The sequence below is a fragment of the Gopherus flavomarginatus genome, chromosome 2 (assembly GCF_025201925.1).
Source record: "Gopherus flavomarginatus isolate rGopFla2 chromosome 2, rGopFla2.mat.asm, whole genome shotgun sequence".
NCBI classification, from domain to species: domain Eukaryota; kingdom Metazoa; phylum Chordata; order Testudines; family Testudinidae; genus Gopherus; species Gopherus flavomarginatus.
This window is the reverse complement of record NC_066618.1, coordinates 272,349,133-272,367,548: the sequence shown is the minus strand read 5'-3', so window position 1 is coordinate 272,367,548 and position 18,416 is coordinate 272,349,133. Positions and strand designations below refer to the sequence as shown.

General features: G+C 40.1%; 1 protein-coding gene across 4 annotated transcripts in view; it reads left to right on the top strand.

The window, feature by feature from the left end:
- Nucleotides 1-18,416, top strand: part of CSMD3 (CUB and Sushi multiple domains 3) — a 1,198,342-nt gene that overhangs the window by 532,597 nt on the left and 647,329 nt on the right. For all 4 annotated transcript variants that reach the window (XM_050940462.1, XM_050940461.1, XM_050940464.1 and 1 more), the window contains one exon: nucleotides 8,679-8,800. In XM_050940462.1, the coding sequence (XP_050796419.1) occupies nucleotides 8,679-8,800 (122 nt within the window). The remainder of the gene's footprint in view (nucleotides 1-8,678; nucleotides 8,801-18,416) is intronic.

Below are 18,416 nucleotides of genomic sequence, written 5' to 3'. Positions count from 1 at the left end.
GCCCTAATCAGTTTTAACCAATGCCTGTTGTGTGGAGTGACTATGCCTCCTAGTGACTGCCACGCTTGATCTTTATTATGCCTTGGGAAGGGCACATTACAGAAAAGTGCTCCATCTGTAAGTTCAAAAAGAGAATGCAGGTGGATAGATACTTGCACCTGAAACAATGCCTCATGAAGGAGGCCCTCTTCAGACATCCGCAGACAGCTGGCCCTTCAGAGAGCTTTGAAGCTGGCACAAGCCATTGTTCCACAGCAAAATTCTGATTCTAGAGACTGGAGCCACTCCAGAGCTTAGAGAGATTGCTCCTTTCATAAAAGGAGTGAAGACCGGCAATATGATTTTTCCCTTACTCTAGATAGAGCTGCACTGTCTAAACTGTCTACGCTGTCTACCCAGAAAGATCAAGAGGAAGATCAGGAGGTCATCTAGTCCAACTCCATGATCAAAGCAGGACCAACCCCAACTAAATCATCCCACCAGAGCTTTGTCAAGATGGGCCTTAAAAATCTCTACGGATAGAGATTCCACCACCACCCTAGATAACCCTAGATCAGCTAGACATCACCCTGGCATTTCTAGTACAGTCTGCTAGATGTCCATTGAGTCCAGCACTGATGACATTGGTGTCAGCACCAAGTGTATCAGGCAGCATCAAACTTGCTCTGCCTTTTTGTTCCTGACTCACTATTAACTCAGGAACATTCAGCTGTGGTGGCTTCTTCTGTGTCCTTGGCACTGCCCGGACTGGCTGCAGGCTTATCACTATTGTTGGCACCATTTTATGCACTGCTTAATACTCAAGGTGCAGAACTGAGGTAGTTTTCTTTCCTGGTACTAAGAGGCTCATTGGCACAGATACAGTCTCCAGAACAGATGACAATTTTGGTGCTGATCTCATTTATGGGAATGTTACCAGCCTCAAGGTCAATGCAAATGTCTTTCTGGTGCTGAATGTGAGAGTAATGCCCCCACAGGTACTCATGGCATCAGCTACTTTACTATCATTGTTACCAATATTATCTGCGTATTGGGCTTCAGTTGAGGCTTGACATTTGCTGTTTCTGATTGGAGTGGCTCCTCTGTTGCCACCGAACTACTAGGAAAGACCTCGAGCTCGATCTTGAGGAATTCTTCCCCCCTCTCCTCAACTTTGAAGTACTGTTCTCTAAAGTCGGCGAGATGTCCTGGGGATCACCATCAGTACCAGAATCAGCACTACTTCCACAGTAGGGAAAAGAGGCTCTTGGCCCAGTTCCTACTGGCCAGCAGTGCTGTACCCTTATCCTCTGTGACCTCCTTGGAACCCTTGGGATGTAGATTGATCCGCAAGGCCCTGATTCTTGGTTCAGTGAAGAGTGAGGTCACTGATCCCATTGGTAGTCTCCTCTCTTGAGCTGCCTATCCTGCAGACAGATTGAGGTTGTTCACACTGAGCTGGGCAAGTGTTACCACACGAGATAACAATTGGCTCTGCTTCCTTCCTTTTCCTCTTCATTGTATGACTCCATGGTGAGAGATTCCTCCCCTTCTGTGCCTAAGAATCTTGTCATATTTAAGATGGAATTACTTTAAGTCAAAGTTGCAGAACTATCTGAAGCCTGCATCCGAAACAAGGGGAAAAATTCATAGGGAAGGGAAGCAAACCAAGCTGGATTAGCAAGCATCTCAAACAGGTGAGTAAGAGAAAGCAGAAAGCCTTCAAGGAATGGAAGATGGGATAGATCAGCAAGGAAAGCTACCTCTTGGAGATCAGAAAGTGCAGAGAGAAAGTAAGAATTGCTAAAAGCCAAACAGAGTTGGATCTTGCAAAGGGAATTAAAATCAATAGTAAAAGGTTCTATAGCCATGTAAATAAAAATGAAAGAAGTGGGACCACAAACCACTGATGAAGGCATGGGGATTAAAGATAATCTATGCATAGCCTAATGTGTTAACAAATACTTTGCCTCAGTTTTTAGTAAGGCTTATGAACAGCTTAGAGGTAGTGGTGTTTCTGTCAAATGAACAATTTCAAGCAATTTGTTTCCTGTGTCTGTCCATTCATGCTGATCCTTCTATGCCTGAAGTTGTTAGGCCATATGGCCATGTGCATTTACTTTTGTGGTTCAGCATGCATGACTGCACCTTCATCCTCTTCAGGGCTGTTTGAAGTTGGTATACTTCCCGAATTGTCAATTGCTGGATGTCCTATTGGTGGATGGATCAGATACACATTTGTGAATGTGTTCCTTTTGCCCATCCTCCAATGATCAGGACCACAGTTACCAATGTCTCTTCAGTAGCTTGGACAGTGTATCTGGGGAAATTGAAAGTTCAAAGTTTGTGGACAGAATAGGAAGCTTCCTTTGATATCAAAGTCATGGAGCTTAGAGCCATTTACAATGTATGCTAGGTTTTCGGGCACACCATCAAGGACACATATTCTCACCAACCATACCAATGCACTGGTATTGCAAGCAAGGAGGAGACCATTCCAACCGGCTTTTTCAGAAGCAATAAAGTTTTTTTTGCAATTTTGCAAGATGGAAAACCTCATTCTTGCACCTACTCACTTACCAGGTGCTCAGAATCTCTTATCTGATCACCTCAGCAGAAGTTTCTTCCAGAATCATGAGTAGTTTCTGAAGAGCAGCATCTTCAGAGAATGTGGCATTCTGACTATTGGCCTTTTTGCAACAAATGACAGAAAGAATTACTGTCAGTTTTGCTATCGAGTGGATTTCAGTCCAGGCTCTTTAAACTACAGCTTCCAGATGAACTGAGGATCAGTACTGATGTATGCCCTCCCCCCACAGTAATCCCATTCATTCCACATGGTGTTCTCAAACTGAAGTTGGATCAGGCCAAACTGATACTCATTGTGCCAATTTGGCCAAGATAATGATGGTTTTTTAGTTTTGTCAATCTGTTTGACCTTCCAGATCTCTTCCCCTCTCTTCCAGCCTACTGACTCAGCACCATGGTCAAAATTGAGATCCAGTGCTGAGCACTTTGCACCTCATGGCATGGGTGCTAAATTGTTATGTGAGAAGGAAGGATGGTGTTCAGTAAGTTCTACTTAATATTACTAGAAAACATGCCACTAAGGCTACGTATTTGGCCAAGTGGAAACCTTTTTTGGTTTGGTCACTACCTTGTGGAATTCAACAGAGGCTTGTCTGCATTCGGGACATCCTGAATTATGTAAGAACATAAGAATGGCCATACTGGGTCAAACCAATAGTCCATCCAGCTAAATATTCTGTCTTCCAACCGTGGTCAGATGCCAAATGTGGATGAACAGCACTTTCATACTTTGGATGTGATACACGGCATTTTGGCACTTTATTTGGAGAGTACTAAACCGTTAGAGCCCTGCAAATCCATGGATATCTGCTTTACATCTGCAGATACCTGCATCCGTGGACCATTTTTGCAGATTGCAGATCAGATGCAGATACAAATTTTGTATCTGTGCAGGGCTCTATAAAACATTTTATCACATTGGATTTTTGTCTCCTATGCAAATCGGATGAAGGGTCAGACTGTCTCCACACAGACCATTTCCAGAATGATCATTTCCTGGATTATGATGACATATAGGATAGTTCAGACTTCTGCTCCTCCTTTCAAGGGGGCCCCAACCGGCTTCCTTGTATTTCTCAGTAATGTTTCTATACAGGGCATTTGCAGGACCACTACTTGGTCTTCTATTCATAAAAAAAAAATTACTAGCCTCTTTGCTGACTGCATCTTGGTCAGATGCAAACTTTAGAAAAGCAGTCCTGTTGCTGCTGTTTACGTAGGCTCGGAGCCCCACATCCTTCCAATACTGCTTGTGAATCATTCTGAGCAGAATACATATTTTGAATCATTTTAAGAAGAAAAAATGGTTATTTACCTGTATTGCAACAATATAATACAGTAACTGTATTGTAAGTAGTCATGAGAGGAGCTACATGGGCCAAAGTTACTGGTGAGCAAAGTTCTTTAGCTTTGGTGTGCTGGACACATGCACAACTCACAACAGTTACAGTACTGGTAGGTAACTCTTTTTTGTGTTGTTATTCTATTGCAAGAAAAAATTATATCCCCATGTTTACTCATTGAACTCAGGTTCAAAGAACTCAAAATCTGTATACTGTAAGCTCTTCATTTTTAATTTTTGAATAAGCATTTTGACAGCCATTGGCCCTTAATATGACACCATACTACTATATTGCTATTGTAATCTTATTCTGCAAAATCAAAACAGAGTTCTAGTTCTTGAATCCTCTTTATCGTCATGGAGAAAACATGAAGACATTTCAGTATCACTGATAACTTTTCATGCTTGACTGGTTACACTGTGCAATAACAGACTGAGGTTTAGTTTGGTTAGATGATTTGAATAACTTCAAAATGGTGAATATACAATGATGCTCTTCATTGTCCACTAACATGCTATTAGCAGCATATTTTGTTGTAGTATGTCTCTTTAAATCTATAAGTTTTTAGCATTATTTCTATAGAACGCTATTTTGTTTCATCCATATTTATGTTTTATAAGACTTTTTTTTTCTAAACAGGAAGTTATTTTGTAAAGTATTACTAGGCTAGAGTGGGAATATTCATACTAGGTACTAGTCAGTGCATTTTCAATTTTTTCAAACCTCTTGATCTGTTCAGTGTAACTGGGGAACCTGTAAATGTGCCCATGAACTGAGCAGAGAGATGCCAATCCTTAACTGCTATTTTCAACCATCTTATTCTTTATTTATTCAGTAAGGCTTAAGACACTTGTCAACTCATGTTGCCTCAATTTTTGTCCAGAACCAGCCTTCCACTTTTTTGATACTGGCAAATCATACCTATATAATGTTATTTGGCATTGGCATATCTTTCTTGTATGTTTATTATCCAGTATACTGGAAATAAGATCGAGTCTAACATAGACGTAGACTCTGAGCATGATCCGGAGATCAAGCCCTGACTGAAAATTATAGGGGGTGCCCAGCATCCACAAGCTACCAGTACATGGCAGAAGCACATACATGGTATACAGTGAAACCAGAAGGTGAAAAGCACCCACCAGCAAAAACAAAAGTCAGCACCTGTGGAGCCTAACCAGCAGTACAAGTAGGGCGTTACAGTCAGATACACCATAGCAGCAAGATATTTATAGCTGGTACGGTGTTCTGGAACGACACAGGAAGAGCAGAACATGGGGCCACTGTGATCCCATGCTGGCAGCTCCTTCAGCGTGGCTATACGCCCACAGCCCCGCCCACAGCCCTGTCCTCCGGCGGGACTGCTGTATAAACAGAGGAGACCCTGCATGGAAAGGCTAGAGGACAGTACAGCTGCATTGGAGGAGCTGCGGGCCTGGCCTACCCAGAGGCCTAACGTTCTGCTCCTTTCGCTGCTGCAGTTCCAAAGTCTCTGGTACAGCGGGAGGAGGACAGAGCCCCAGGTAGTGAGGGTGGATCATGAGGAGGGAATAGGGAGAGCATGGGGGCCCTGGACTGGTCATGTGCCCCCCATTAGATGCTGCCACTCCCTGAGGCACCACTTGCACTACTGAGCCTAACACTGAGCACTGATTATCATCCGATCTATAGAATCCATTGTTAAAAGTGAATTTCTTCTTCTTTTTTTTTACTTACTCCCTGCAGTGCTGTAGGAATCAGCACAGAAACATTACGGCAAGGTAATACTTAGGTGAGATGGCTTTTGAGGTATGCCTTGACATCAGAAGGGTTGTCAGGAAAATTTTTCAAAACAGAAATGTGGGATGTCTTAGAGATATTAAGGAAACAAACGTGCTGCCCTGTGTTTACTTTCCTTCTGTGTGAATGAGACTTGGTTTATATATGAATCATTAAAAAAAATACTAACTTTGTATATTTTTCAAGAAATTTTGTTTTCACTACTACTACTTCTAAGTGGAAACTGTTCTGCTACCCCTAAAAATAGTCACAGCTGTCTGAGTTCTTGCTTTTAGATATTTATTCAGTGGTTTGTATGCTCCTTTTTTTGTGGGGGAGGGAGGAGAATAATATGGATTCAGCTGAAAGCTCTACATCCGATCAAGGATATCATAGTTAAAATCTAACTAAATCTAAAAATCTGTTTTTTTTCCTATTTGATTTCAGTGGGATTTCAGAATCTGACATAATTTTGTAGCCTTTTATGTGGTACAGTATCTAAAGTCATATTAAAATGAAATTGAATAATGGCTTTACTGCTTTATATTTGCATTCTCAAAAAACTAGGACTCCCATTTATCTCTGCTTTTCTCTCCTTAGTTTGTCCTCAGCCATGAGTTCTGTGTTGTTCTAATCTGTGATGGTTTTGTGTATTTTATTATTTATGAGTCATCAGTGTTTGAAAGGCGCCTACTAGATAAATACAGTTATGGAAGTTACAGACGAAAAAGATACATTAAATCATCTATTCCAGGTTCTTCAAATTTCTTGCCATGCCACTGTATTTTGATATAGATATGCTCAACATTTGTTTGAGATTTAGAGATATATGCAACCTATTAAGTTGCAAGAGAATGTGGAGGTGCAATTGTGTGTGGCATTGTTTAATTAACAAATACAAGCAATGTTTTAACATAGTTATTTTGATTTATAAATTATTTAAAGCAAAATGCACCTTACCTGGGCCCTTGGTGTCTTTGGCAAAAAATTATATAATACAATATTTATGCAAATTCAGCAAATTTGAAACAGATGATGTCGAAGGCTTTAATAGATTAACAATATCTACCATGACTTCCAAGACTCATGTCAAACACATCACTTTTCCACAAATGTCTTGTTGATATTGAGGAAAAGGACCTTTGGAGACAATCATTCTTGGTTGTTATAGAAACTACAATAATTTCATTATAATGATTATGTTCTTGTTAACATTGAACTTGTTATAAAATATCTTCTGCTCTTTCTTTTCTTTAGCCGTAGTGTTTTCAAAATATTTTCTTTTGCAGAAACATTTTCAAATACTCTTTGCGCAAATATAGTTGAATGAGCCATGCCAGTCAGACAGTCAAATGGGGAGAACAAAGGAATTATACTGGTGGTTTTTAGATTTAGATTTCTAAGGTTTAAAGAAGTTTCTTGATATAGTAAATACTTTTTGTGTAGATTTGCATAGGAGAACAACAATTGGTGCGAATTAAACTTGGAGAGTGGGTTCAATGAATCTACTAACTTGATCTCTTACTCTCTCATATTTGCTGAGTGACATGCAGACTGTAGTTAGTTCCCACTGGAAATGCAGATGGAAGTTACTGCAGGAAATGTAAACATGAGTTGGAATCGCTAAAGTTGGAACAAAGAGTAGGGAATGAACAGCGTGTGGACTTCTTTAGTATCTTAGTAAACCGAAGTTTCCATTTATGAAAACCTTAGGACCCTCAAGAAGAGCTCTGTGTCTTAGAACAAGCTAGCTTTGATTTACTGTCTATCCCTGTCCAAATTAGCATGCTTTGTTAAAGTGTAAGCATATTGTATGACAGATTCACCTATCTTAGTCAAAATTTAAATCAGTGAAGTGAAATGGTCTGCCAGACTCCAGCATTAGCAATTATTTTTCTGCTTCTGCAGCTTACTCACTACAATGCTATAGGAATCAGCACAGAAACATGACAAAAGGCTCAGGTATTGCTTAACCCAGAAAAAGGTTGATCAGGAATGTTTTCAACTCAGGTATACAAAATGTCAAAAACAGCACAGACCCAAAGCCTACATACACTATCTCTGTGAGAGGCTTGGCTTGTATGTTGTTTAGGGTATGCTTATTCACACTGTGTGAAATCCTGTTATTATGGCAGCCAATGACAAAACTCTCAATTGACTTCAACAGGGCCAGGATTTCACCTACTACGTAATATAGCACCATTCTGCACAAATGGTCCCATTGATGTAAGAGAATTTTTGTGGGGTAAAGTGCTACTCTTCGTGAATAAGGGTGGCACAATCTCATCCTAAACAGAGAAGAAAAGTCCATTAATGTTTCATATTTTGCTAGAACACAGTTTTCACTAGTACTACATCTAAATGTAAGATACTCTGCTCTATCTCTAAGTAGTCACAACTGACTTTTTTAAAATACATTTACAGTACTTAATAGTTCACATGGTCTGTTCTTTAAAAACTGGTATAGCTTACTTCATTTAAGGGCAGAATCTGCAAAGTTTCCTTTGAAAGATCTCTTTATTGCAACTTAATGTAACTCCAGCAGAGACAAAAGCAATAGACGTACTAGCGTGAACAAAGAACAACTAATCCTCAAAAACGTGCCAGTAGTAAAAGTGTGCTTTGTCATTAAGTCTGGTATATGAACACTTCTCTTTACCGGTATTTTTTGAGAGCACTGAAACAATGTATTTATCTTTTTACATTATTCTGATTTATTTCAAATAAATAGAACAGTTACTTTATATAGTCTTGGTGCATACTCTTAATCACAGCTAGTTTCTGTTTTGTGTCTTTTCAAAGGTAATATCTTGAACCTTAGAGTATGTGCATTTCACTTGTGTCTCTGAATAATGCAACACAAATGTGATGATATTATGTTGCAATGGGTATATTGTTAACTGGTATTTTAATCCTTTGCATATTTTTAATGTAGGAGAGAGAATGTTTTATGCATTTGCTGTACATGTTTCATGCATGAATTCTAAGTTAAACATTTTATTTTTGCAGTAAAAACTTGTGGATCTAATCTTCAGGGACCCAGTGGCACCTTTACATCACCCAATTTTCCATTCCAATATGACAGTAATGCTCAATGTGTTTGGGTCATCACAACTATAAATACCAATAAGGTAAGTTTAAAACTTAGTGCTAGTTTAAAAAAACAACAATACAAAAGCATGCACTGACTCTAATATTTATTTTAATATTATTTATTACTAAAGTGCAGTTCATATTTCTATGAATATTTTTGGTTATGTATGGACAGATAGTGAAAGAACGATGAATATCTACCTCTAGAGTATTTAGCTTTTTGTTTTCCAGTAGATGCTATCATGTTTTTGTTGTAAGTCACAAAAGTGATACTTAGTAGAATAAAGTTACTGGTAAATCAAAACAATAAGGGTCCAGTTTTGCTGAGACTTACAGTTGGAAGAGTTGTATGACATGAAAGATAATGTTTTATGGCTGGTTAGGTTGCAAAATCTGTGATGACATCGCTGGGGTTCTGACATTTGGTGAGTTTCATTTAATATGGGGCAGTGCAAAAGCTGAATAACTGTATGATTGACTAATTGAACCACTGTACTGAAACACATGCCCAGGTATCAGTAGCTAAATTCTGCAGGCATATATCCCACTGAAAACCTGTTGCAGTGAATGGATTTGCACTTATATAATCAAAAAGAAATTAGACGTGTATCTCGAAGTGACACTCTGTTGAAGAGCATCTTCTTTTGTGATAGCTACTACACGGCTGGATGTGTCCCATAAACCACCTCTGTTACTTATTCTGCCCCATATCATAGACCCCTCAGCAAATCCTTTGTGGGTTTGTGGTTCTACAGTGCAGAGAGGACAAACTACAGTGGAGGAGGGTAAAGCTAGCGTTACATTTGTTGTGCCCATGCTAAACTGCAGGAAATCTTCAGAAAAGTAAGGTTAATAAGGCCTTAATTTTTTTTTAACTTCAAGGAACACTTCACATTCCAGAACCAGGGTTTAAAGGGGGTGTCTCCACTACAGGATGTCTCCAATATAGCCATGATGTTTGATACCTAGGTAAGGGTGTGAAGCCCTGGAGCTGAAAGTAGAGGCACAAGTCTTCTGCATACATGGTCATGATCTCCAGTGGATCTCCCCAAGATCTTTGGGTGAGATACTTATTTGTTCCTATGACAGAAATGCTGATGCAGGTGTAATAGGGTTTGGGCAGGGGTGTGGTAAAATGTGATGCTACCTTACTCTAAGTTATCTCAGTGGGATGAGAAGCAACCAGTCTCTTACCACCCCTGGGATTACCTAGAGGAACAAGTTGGGGGACTTCCTTTCCCTATCTACTTAGTGAGGCTACACTATCAGAGCCTTACCTACTGGGTCCCCAGAACACTCTGTGGTTTGGTTTATGGCTGTAATCCAATTACTTTCCCTCTTGAGGGACATCACAGTTGCTCATGAGACCATAGTACTGAACCTGAACACTGGAGATTATAGTGAGGAAGCTTCTAGATTGCCTTATCTTCTTGTCACAGTACCTCTTACCTAGGGAGGTGGTGGAAACTCCTTCCTTAGACGTTTTTAGGGTCAGGCTTGACAAATCCCTGGCTGGGATGATTTAGTTGGGGATTGGTCCTGCTTTGAGCAGGAGGTTGGACTGGACGACCTCCTGAGGTCCCATCCAACCCTGATATTCTATGGTTCTGTGATTCTTCCTCAAATGCTTCTCTTACCCATGTCAGATCTTTCTGTGAGGTGGAGTGTTCCCACCTGGTTACTAGATAGATTCCTGATAATTAACATTTCTCTAACAGGGTAGTAGCTTTATCTTGAAGTGAACTGTTAAAAAGGGTGTGCACACACACACACACACACACACACACCATCACCATCACTACCACCAGCATCAAACCTTCCCAGAGGACCCCAAGACCCAGACCTTCTGGATCTTACACAAGGAAAGTAAACTCTTTCCCTCACCGTTGCCTCTCCCAGGCTTCCCCTCCCTGGGTTACCCTGGAAGATCACTGTGATTCAGACTCCTTGAATCTTAAAACAAAGGGAAATGCACCTTCCCCCCTCCTCGTTTCTCTCCCTGTCTCCCACCAATTCCCTGGTGAGTACAGACTCAATTCCCTTGAGCCTCAACAAGGGGAAAAAATCAATCAGGTTTTAAAAAAAGAAAAGCTTTTAATAAAAGAAAGAAAAAAGTAAAAGTTGTCTCTGTAATTAAGATGGTAAAGGTTACAGGGTTCTTCAGCTTATAGACACTAGAGAGAAGCCTTCCCCCCAGCACAAATACAAATTAAAATCCTTCCAGCAAAATACACATTTGCAAATAAAGAAAACAATCAAAAAGACTAAACCGCCTTCTACTGGTACTTACTATTTGAACAGAAAATTAGAGAGCCTGTAGGTACGTCTGGTTACTCTCAGAACCCAGAGAGAATAACAGACAACACAAAACAAAGACTTCCCTCCACCGAGATTTTAAAGTATCTTGTTTTCTGATCGGTCCTCTGGTCAGGTGGTCCAGGTTCACTGCTTGTAACCCTTTACAGATAAGAGACATTAACCCTTAACTATCTGTTTATGACAGGGTTACCAGGGAACTAATTAGGTTCAGCTGGCCCCAATTGCTGGAGACTTTTTAAAACCCTCCCTGGCATGGAAGGGGCAAGGTGTGGGGGAAGAGAGGGAGAGGGAGAGGAGCGAGCCAGCCAGCCGGCCAGCCGGCCGGCCGAGAAGCTGCCAGTGAGTAGGTGCAGCAGGACTCTGAATTCTTCCAAGAAGGAAGACTGCACTCTGTCCCAAGAAGGGGAGAAAACCAGCACAAGACTGGGACTGATTAAGGGAAGGGTCAGCCAGACCCTGTGTGACCTGGAAGGACTTTGCTTTGCACAAGCCTGTGTCTCCAAGGCAAAAAGTGACTGAGCCAGCTGAGGAGAAGCAGGTACTTTGCCACACTTAATTATACAATATGATCTGTTAGTGAGGACTCCTGCATTTGTGTAGAATCCCAGTGAAGCCAATTGGACTCCATATGGGCTCAGACTATGCTACATTGGTGGATCCCAGGGTAGGATGAGGGACAATAGCCATAAAACCTGTTTATATTGGTGTCTGACTTGGTCTGAAAACATTGCCCTTTGCAAATCTTACTGCAGGCATTCAACTTCATTCTAATTTAAACTAGTTGATACATAATAATACTATTCTGTGAAAATCACACTACCTCCGACTGGTTTTTGATATCTTAAAGTTAAGCAGGGTTGGGATTGATCAGTGTTTTGATTGGAGAGGAAGAAACATTTACGCGTTGTAAGGACTATAGAGGCAATCCAAGAGATTGTATTGAAGATTGTACCAAGGTCAAAGAAAAGGAGGAACTATCAGCAGTAGAAAGATTGTTAAAACTTACACAGACAGTGGTTTTCATTCTCTGCCAAAAAAGAAATTCAGTATTATTTTTGTTGAGAATAATGTTGTGAGAGCAGTGAATGAGGAGAACAAAGAAGAATGCATTTTAGCACTTTACTGAGAGAGAAAGAATCCAGTGGTTAGTAATATTCATCATGGTCATTAATTTTATTTTTGAAATTTTTTCTTGAAAAGAATATGCACAGATTATCACAGTAATGATGGACACTGTGGTACATTTCAGAGAGTTGGAAAGCGAAAAAAAATATTCAGTCTCTACTTTTACTTAATTATGAATATTTGTATTGTGGTAGCACCTAGGGGCTCTGATTAGATACTATTCAGACACATAATAAAAAGAGAGTCCCTGTGTGACACACACTGGGTCCAGGGTGAAGAGCGTCCTAATATCATTGAACTCCTTAAAAAAAGTCCAGAGGTACTTGAGGAGGAAATTTGTCTGCTTATCACATAATTAATTTTGTCCACTTATTTCTTTGACCAGTTTTTATAAGTACAGACTTCTAGCCCTTCATGGCTATAGAAAAATCTCAGTGTCCTAGCCTCTAGCCTATTAGTTATATATTAGGGCTGCAGTAATATTTCTTTAAAAATCAAGGATTCTTATGGCAATGCTTGGTTGTTGCTCTAAGATGATCGTTGAAGTTATTTTGAAATGTTGTTACTGGGGTTTGTTTAATTGATAATCCTGATTTAAAAAAAAATCAAACTATTGTTCAGTCTGAGATTTCTAAGAAGTGCAGAGTTAAAGATAATGAGGGAACAAATCTGAAGAAGTGGGTGATAGATGAAGAACAGCACAAGTAACCTTAGACTGTTACTTGCTGGTCCAGGAGTATAATTGCAACCTATGTGTGGTTATCAGTGTGACGGGTGACAGGTGCTTGCTAGAGGAGTCAAAAAACATTTGAGGAAACTGCCCCGGAGTGGAGTTATAGGAAAGAGAACGAGAGAGTGAGCCCGGGGCAATTTTTCTATATATACCAGTTTCTGTGTGGCATGTATTGGAGGCTTACCATTTATTAAGCTGATCCTGGCAGAATCACTAACTTTGCCACCTATCCAATTCTGAATTGCTTTCTGCTGAATTCTACTAATGTAGCCATATTGTTCTGGATGTAACAGATAATAATACTTGCCCCACACGAATGCTTAGAGGCTTAATTTATTAATGTTTATAAAGCTCTTTGAGACCTTGAGATTGAAGATGCTGTAAAATGTGATTATTAGTACTAATAATGTATAATAAAATGTATTTATTATAATGCCAATATGACTTTAATAACTGATATATTTGGCTGTCCAAGTAGCTCTCAGCTGACATTAGAAGTGAGGTCAAGTTTCTTATTAAATCCAGTGTTATAGTTAGGACTAGATCATCATCATCATCATCATCACCCTAATTAACTGAGCTGCAGAGAATGGATGCAAAACATAACAAGCCCTCTCCTCCTTTTGAGGGCCACAGAATAACATAGCTCTATGGACAGATAGGATAATATTCAACATGACTAAGGGTGAGAGAATCTGACTTACAGGGGGCATCTTTGTCACAGTGTTTAAATTTGTATTAAACAAAATGTGATGCTTATAAGAACAGCATGATATTTTCCTTCCTTATAAAAGAGAGAAATAAAAGCAATAATAGAAAGAGAAGTAAAGGTTCCTTTTTTCAAAGTATCCCTTAGACAGCTGTGATGAGGTGCCCAATGTTTATACAATTTTACGCCAAGTGCACCAATGCCTCACGTACGAATTGATCTTTTGATGTTTTAGGCCCTCTTTTGTTTCATCATTTGTTATTAGATTATTCAAAAATATTCTGAGGAAAATTGGGTAGATGTAGGAGTTAAAAAGGAAAATTCAGCCCTGGTGTACATGTAAATTGACGTCATTCTTATGCTAGGGTTGAATTTGGTTCTAAGGATCTGTTTCTCTCCTAACTATCTTCAGTGATGTATGCACTGGAGTTGTAGCCATGCCAGTCTCCGAATATTAGAGGATCATAGAATCATAGACTTTAAGGTCAGAAGGGACCAATATGATCATCTAGTCTGACCTCCTGCACAATGCAGGCCACAGAATCTTACCCACCCACTCCTGTTTCAAACCAGTGTCTGAACCATTGAAGTCCTCAAGTCATGGTTTAACGACTTCAATATGCAGAGCATCTTCCAGCAAGTGACCAGTGCCCCATGCTGCAGAGGAAGGCGAAAAACCCCCAGGGCCTCTACCAATCTGCCCTGAAGGAAAATTCCTTCCCAACCACAAATATGGCGATCAGCTAAACCCTGAGCATGTGGGCAAGAATCACCAGCCAGACACCTAGGAAAGAATTCTCTGTAGTAACTCAGATCTCACCTCATCTAACATCCCATCATAAGTCATTGGGCATATTTACTGCTAATAGTCAAAGACCAATTAATTGCCAAAATTAGGCTATCCCGTTATACCATCCCTTGAAGCCAGATATGTCTTTTACCCCCACTACTCCCCTTGGAAGGCTGTTCCAGAACTTCACTGCTCTGATGATTAGACACCTTCGTCTAATTTCAAGTCTAAACTTCCTGATGGCCTGTTTAAATCCATTTGTTCTTGTGTCCACATTGGTAATGAGCATATATCATTTCTCTCCCTCCCTGGTATTTATTCCTCTGATATATTTATAGATAGCAATCATATCTCCCCTCAGCCTTCTTTTGGTTAGGCTAAACAAGCCAAGCTCTTTCAGAGTCTCCTTTCATAAGACAGGTTTTCCATTCCTAATAGTCCTTCTCTGTACCTGTTCCAGTTTGAATCCATCCTTCTTAAACATGGGAGAGCAGACCAGAACTGCACACGGTATTTCAGATGAGGTCTCACCAGTGCCTTGTATAATGGTACTAACACCTCCTTATCTCTACTGGAAATACCTCACCTGATGCATCCCAAGATCGCATTAGCTTTTTGCATGGCTATATCACATTGCCGGCTCATAGTCATTCTGTGATCAACAAATACTCCGAATCCTTCTCCTCCTCTGTTACTTCCAATTGATGCGTCCCCAGTTTACAGCAATAATTCTTGTTGTTAATCCATAAATTAATAACAAGGATAGCTCTGTAGTATGAGCATTGGCCTGCTAAACGCAGAGTTGTGAGTTCAATCCTTGAGGGGGCCATTTAGAGATTGGGGCAAAAATCTGTCTGGCGATTGGTCCTGCTTTGAGCAAGAGGTTGGACTAGATGACCTTCTGAGGTCCCTTCCAACTCTGAGATTCTATGAAATTTATGACTTTTCACTATTAAATTTCATCCTATTACTATTACTCCAGTTTGCAAGGTCATCTAGATCTTCCTGTATGATATCCCGGTCCTTCTCTGTATTGGCAATACCTCTCAGCTTTGTGTCATCTGCAAACTTTATTATCACATTCCCACTTTTTGTGCCAAAGTTAGTAATACAAAGATTAAATAAGATTGGTCCCAAAACCGATCCCTGAGGAACTCCACTAGTAACGTCTCTCCAGCCTGACAGTTCACCTTTCAGTACAACCCGTTGTTGTCTCCCCTTTAATCTGTTCCTTATCCACCTTTCAATTTTCATATCGATCCCCATCTAGCTAATAATTCCCCATGTGGAACATGCCTTACTGAAATTGAGGTAAATTAGATCCACTGCATTTCCTCTGTCTAAAAAAATCTGTTTCCTTCTCAAATAAGGAGATCATGATCTGCCTTTTGTAAAACCATGTTGTATTTTGTCTGAATTACCATTGACCTCAATGTCCTTAATTACTTTCTCGTTCAAAAGTTTTTCCAAGACCTTGCATACTACAGATGTCAAACTAACAGTCCTGTAGTTGCCTGGATCACCTTTTTTCCCTTTCTTAAAGATCGGAACTATGTTAGCAATTCTCCAGTCATACAGTACAACCCCTGAGTTTAGAAATTCATTAAAAATTCTTGCTAATGGGCTTGCAATTTCATTTCCTTTAATATTCCTGTGCCATTTCCTTTAATATTCTTGGATGAAGATTATCTGGGCCCCTGGATTTAGTCCCATTAAACTGTTCGAGTTTAGCTTCGACCTCGGATATGGTAATATCTACCTCCATATCCTTATTCCCATTTGTCATCCTACCATTATCCCTAAGCTCCTCATTAGCCTCATTAAAGACTGAGGCAAAGTATTTGTTTAGATATTGGGCCATGCCTCATTTATTCTTAATATCCAATCCATCCTCAGTGTTTAGCCTCCCACATCTTCTTTCTTTGTTTTCTTCTTATTTATATAGCTGTAGAACCTTTTACTATTGGTTTTAATTCCCTTTGCAAGGTCCAGCTCTACATAGCTTTTGGCCTTTCTCACTTTATCCCTACATGTTCTGACCTCAATAAGGTAGCTTTCCTTCCTGATCACTCCGATCTTCCACTCCTTTTAGGCTTTTCGCTTTTTCTTAATCACCTCTTTGAGATGCTTGCTCGGTCTACAACTCCTTCCTATGAATTTTTTCCCCTTTCTTAGGATGCAGGCTTCTGATAGTTTCTGCAACTTTGACTTGAAGTAATGCCAGGGCTCCTCCATCTTTAGATCCCCAAGTTATTCAGTCCAATCCGCTTCCCTAATTTCCTTAATTTTTTTAAGTTAGCCCTTTTGAAATCAAAACCCTAGTCACAGATCCATTTTGGATTATCCTTCCAATTAGTTTAAACTGAATTAGCTCATGATCGCTTGAACCACGGTTGTCCCCTACAATCATTTCTTCTTTGAGGTCCTCACTACTCACCAAACCAAATCTAAAATGGCATCCCCTCTTGTTGGTTCAGCAAATACTTGGTGAAGGAATCCATCAGATATCGCATCTAGGAAAATCTGAGCCCTATTACTGTTACTAGCACTTGTCCTCCAGTCTATATCTGGGAAGTTAAAGTCTCCCATGATCACACAATTCCCTTTAGTATTTACTGCATTAAAAACATTAAAAAGGTCTCTATCCATGTCCAAATCAGATCCCGGTGGTCTATGGCACACTTCAAGCACTATCCCAGGGTTGGCTCTAGTAGGTTTCCTCCCAAATGTGATTTTTGCCCAGACAGACTCTGTCTTATCCATTCCATTCCTTCTTATTTCTTTACAGTCTATCATCACTGATATACAATGCTACTCCACCACTTTTGTCTTTATTTCTGTCTTTCCTAAACAGCACATACCCTTCAGTACCTGTACTCCAGTCATGACTACTATTCCACCATGTTTCTGTTATCTCTATAATATCTGGTTTCACTTCCTGCATCAGTAACTCTAGTTCCTCCATTTTGTTACCTAGGCTCCTCGCATTGGTGTACAAACATCTTAATTCTTGCTGTTTGGCTTCACTCACATTCTTTACCCAATTAGGCCCAGATATTCTACCACCAGTATCACCTATCAGAATGGTATCTTCACTACCCTTCCTCCTTATGTCCATTCTCCTACCCATGGCTGTATCCTTTCTTACTTTGTTTTCTTCCCTCTCAATGTTAAAATCCAGCGTGGAGATCACCTGGACATCTCCCAGCCATCTCCCCCAATTCCTAGTTTAAAGCTCTCTTAATCAGTTGTGCCAGCCTCCATCCTAGAAGTCTATTTCCCTCCGTACTCAGGTGAAGTCAATCCTGAGAGAACAGTCCTCTGTCCATGAATGCCTCCCAGTGGCAATACATGTGAAAGCCCTCCTTATAGCACCACTGCCTGGGCCATCTGTTGATCATCATAATCTTGTCACACCTTTGTTGCCCTTCTCTAGGAGTGCCACTGAAGATCACCTGAGCCTCGATTTCCTTGAGAGACAAGGTGGATAAGGTAATATCTTTTATTGGACCAACATCTGTTGGTGGGAGGGAGATGCTTTTGGGCCACACAAAGCAGAGGAAGTGCTCTCTCTCATGAACAGAAGTTGATTCAGTACAAGATATTACCTCACCCACCTGTCTCTCTAGTTTCAGTGATATCAGTTCCATGTCAACACAACACAGATTTGAGAAATATCTTTGGTTCCAGTAAGCCACCTACCTCCAGGCTTTTTTACTGCATTACACTTGGCCCCTCTATGCACACTGTTAACCAAATGCACCAGTCATTTCCAACGCTTATTTGCAGTGGAGTAGAACCATAACTTTTTGATAATAGAAGACCAGTACAAGACCATTACAGCAAAAAGGAATTAAAGGCTGTGAGAACAGCACCTAATTGGGCTGCATTGTCAGTACCACTTCAGGTCTGATCTATCAGTTTCTAATGAAAAGTGATTTATTACAAAATCCTCTATCTTAGCAGCAGTGTAAGAGA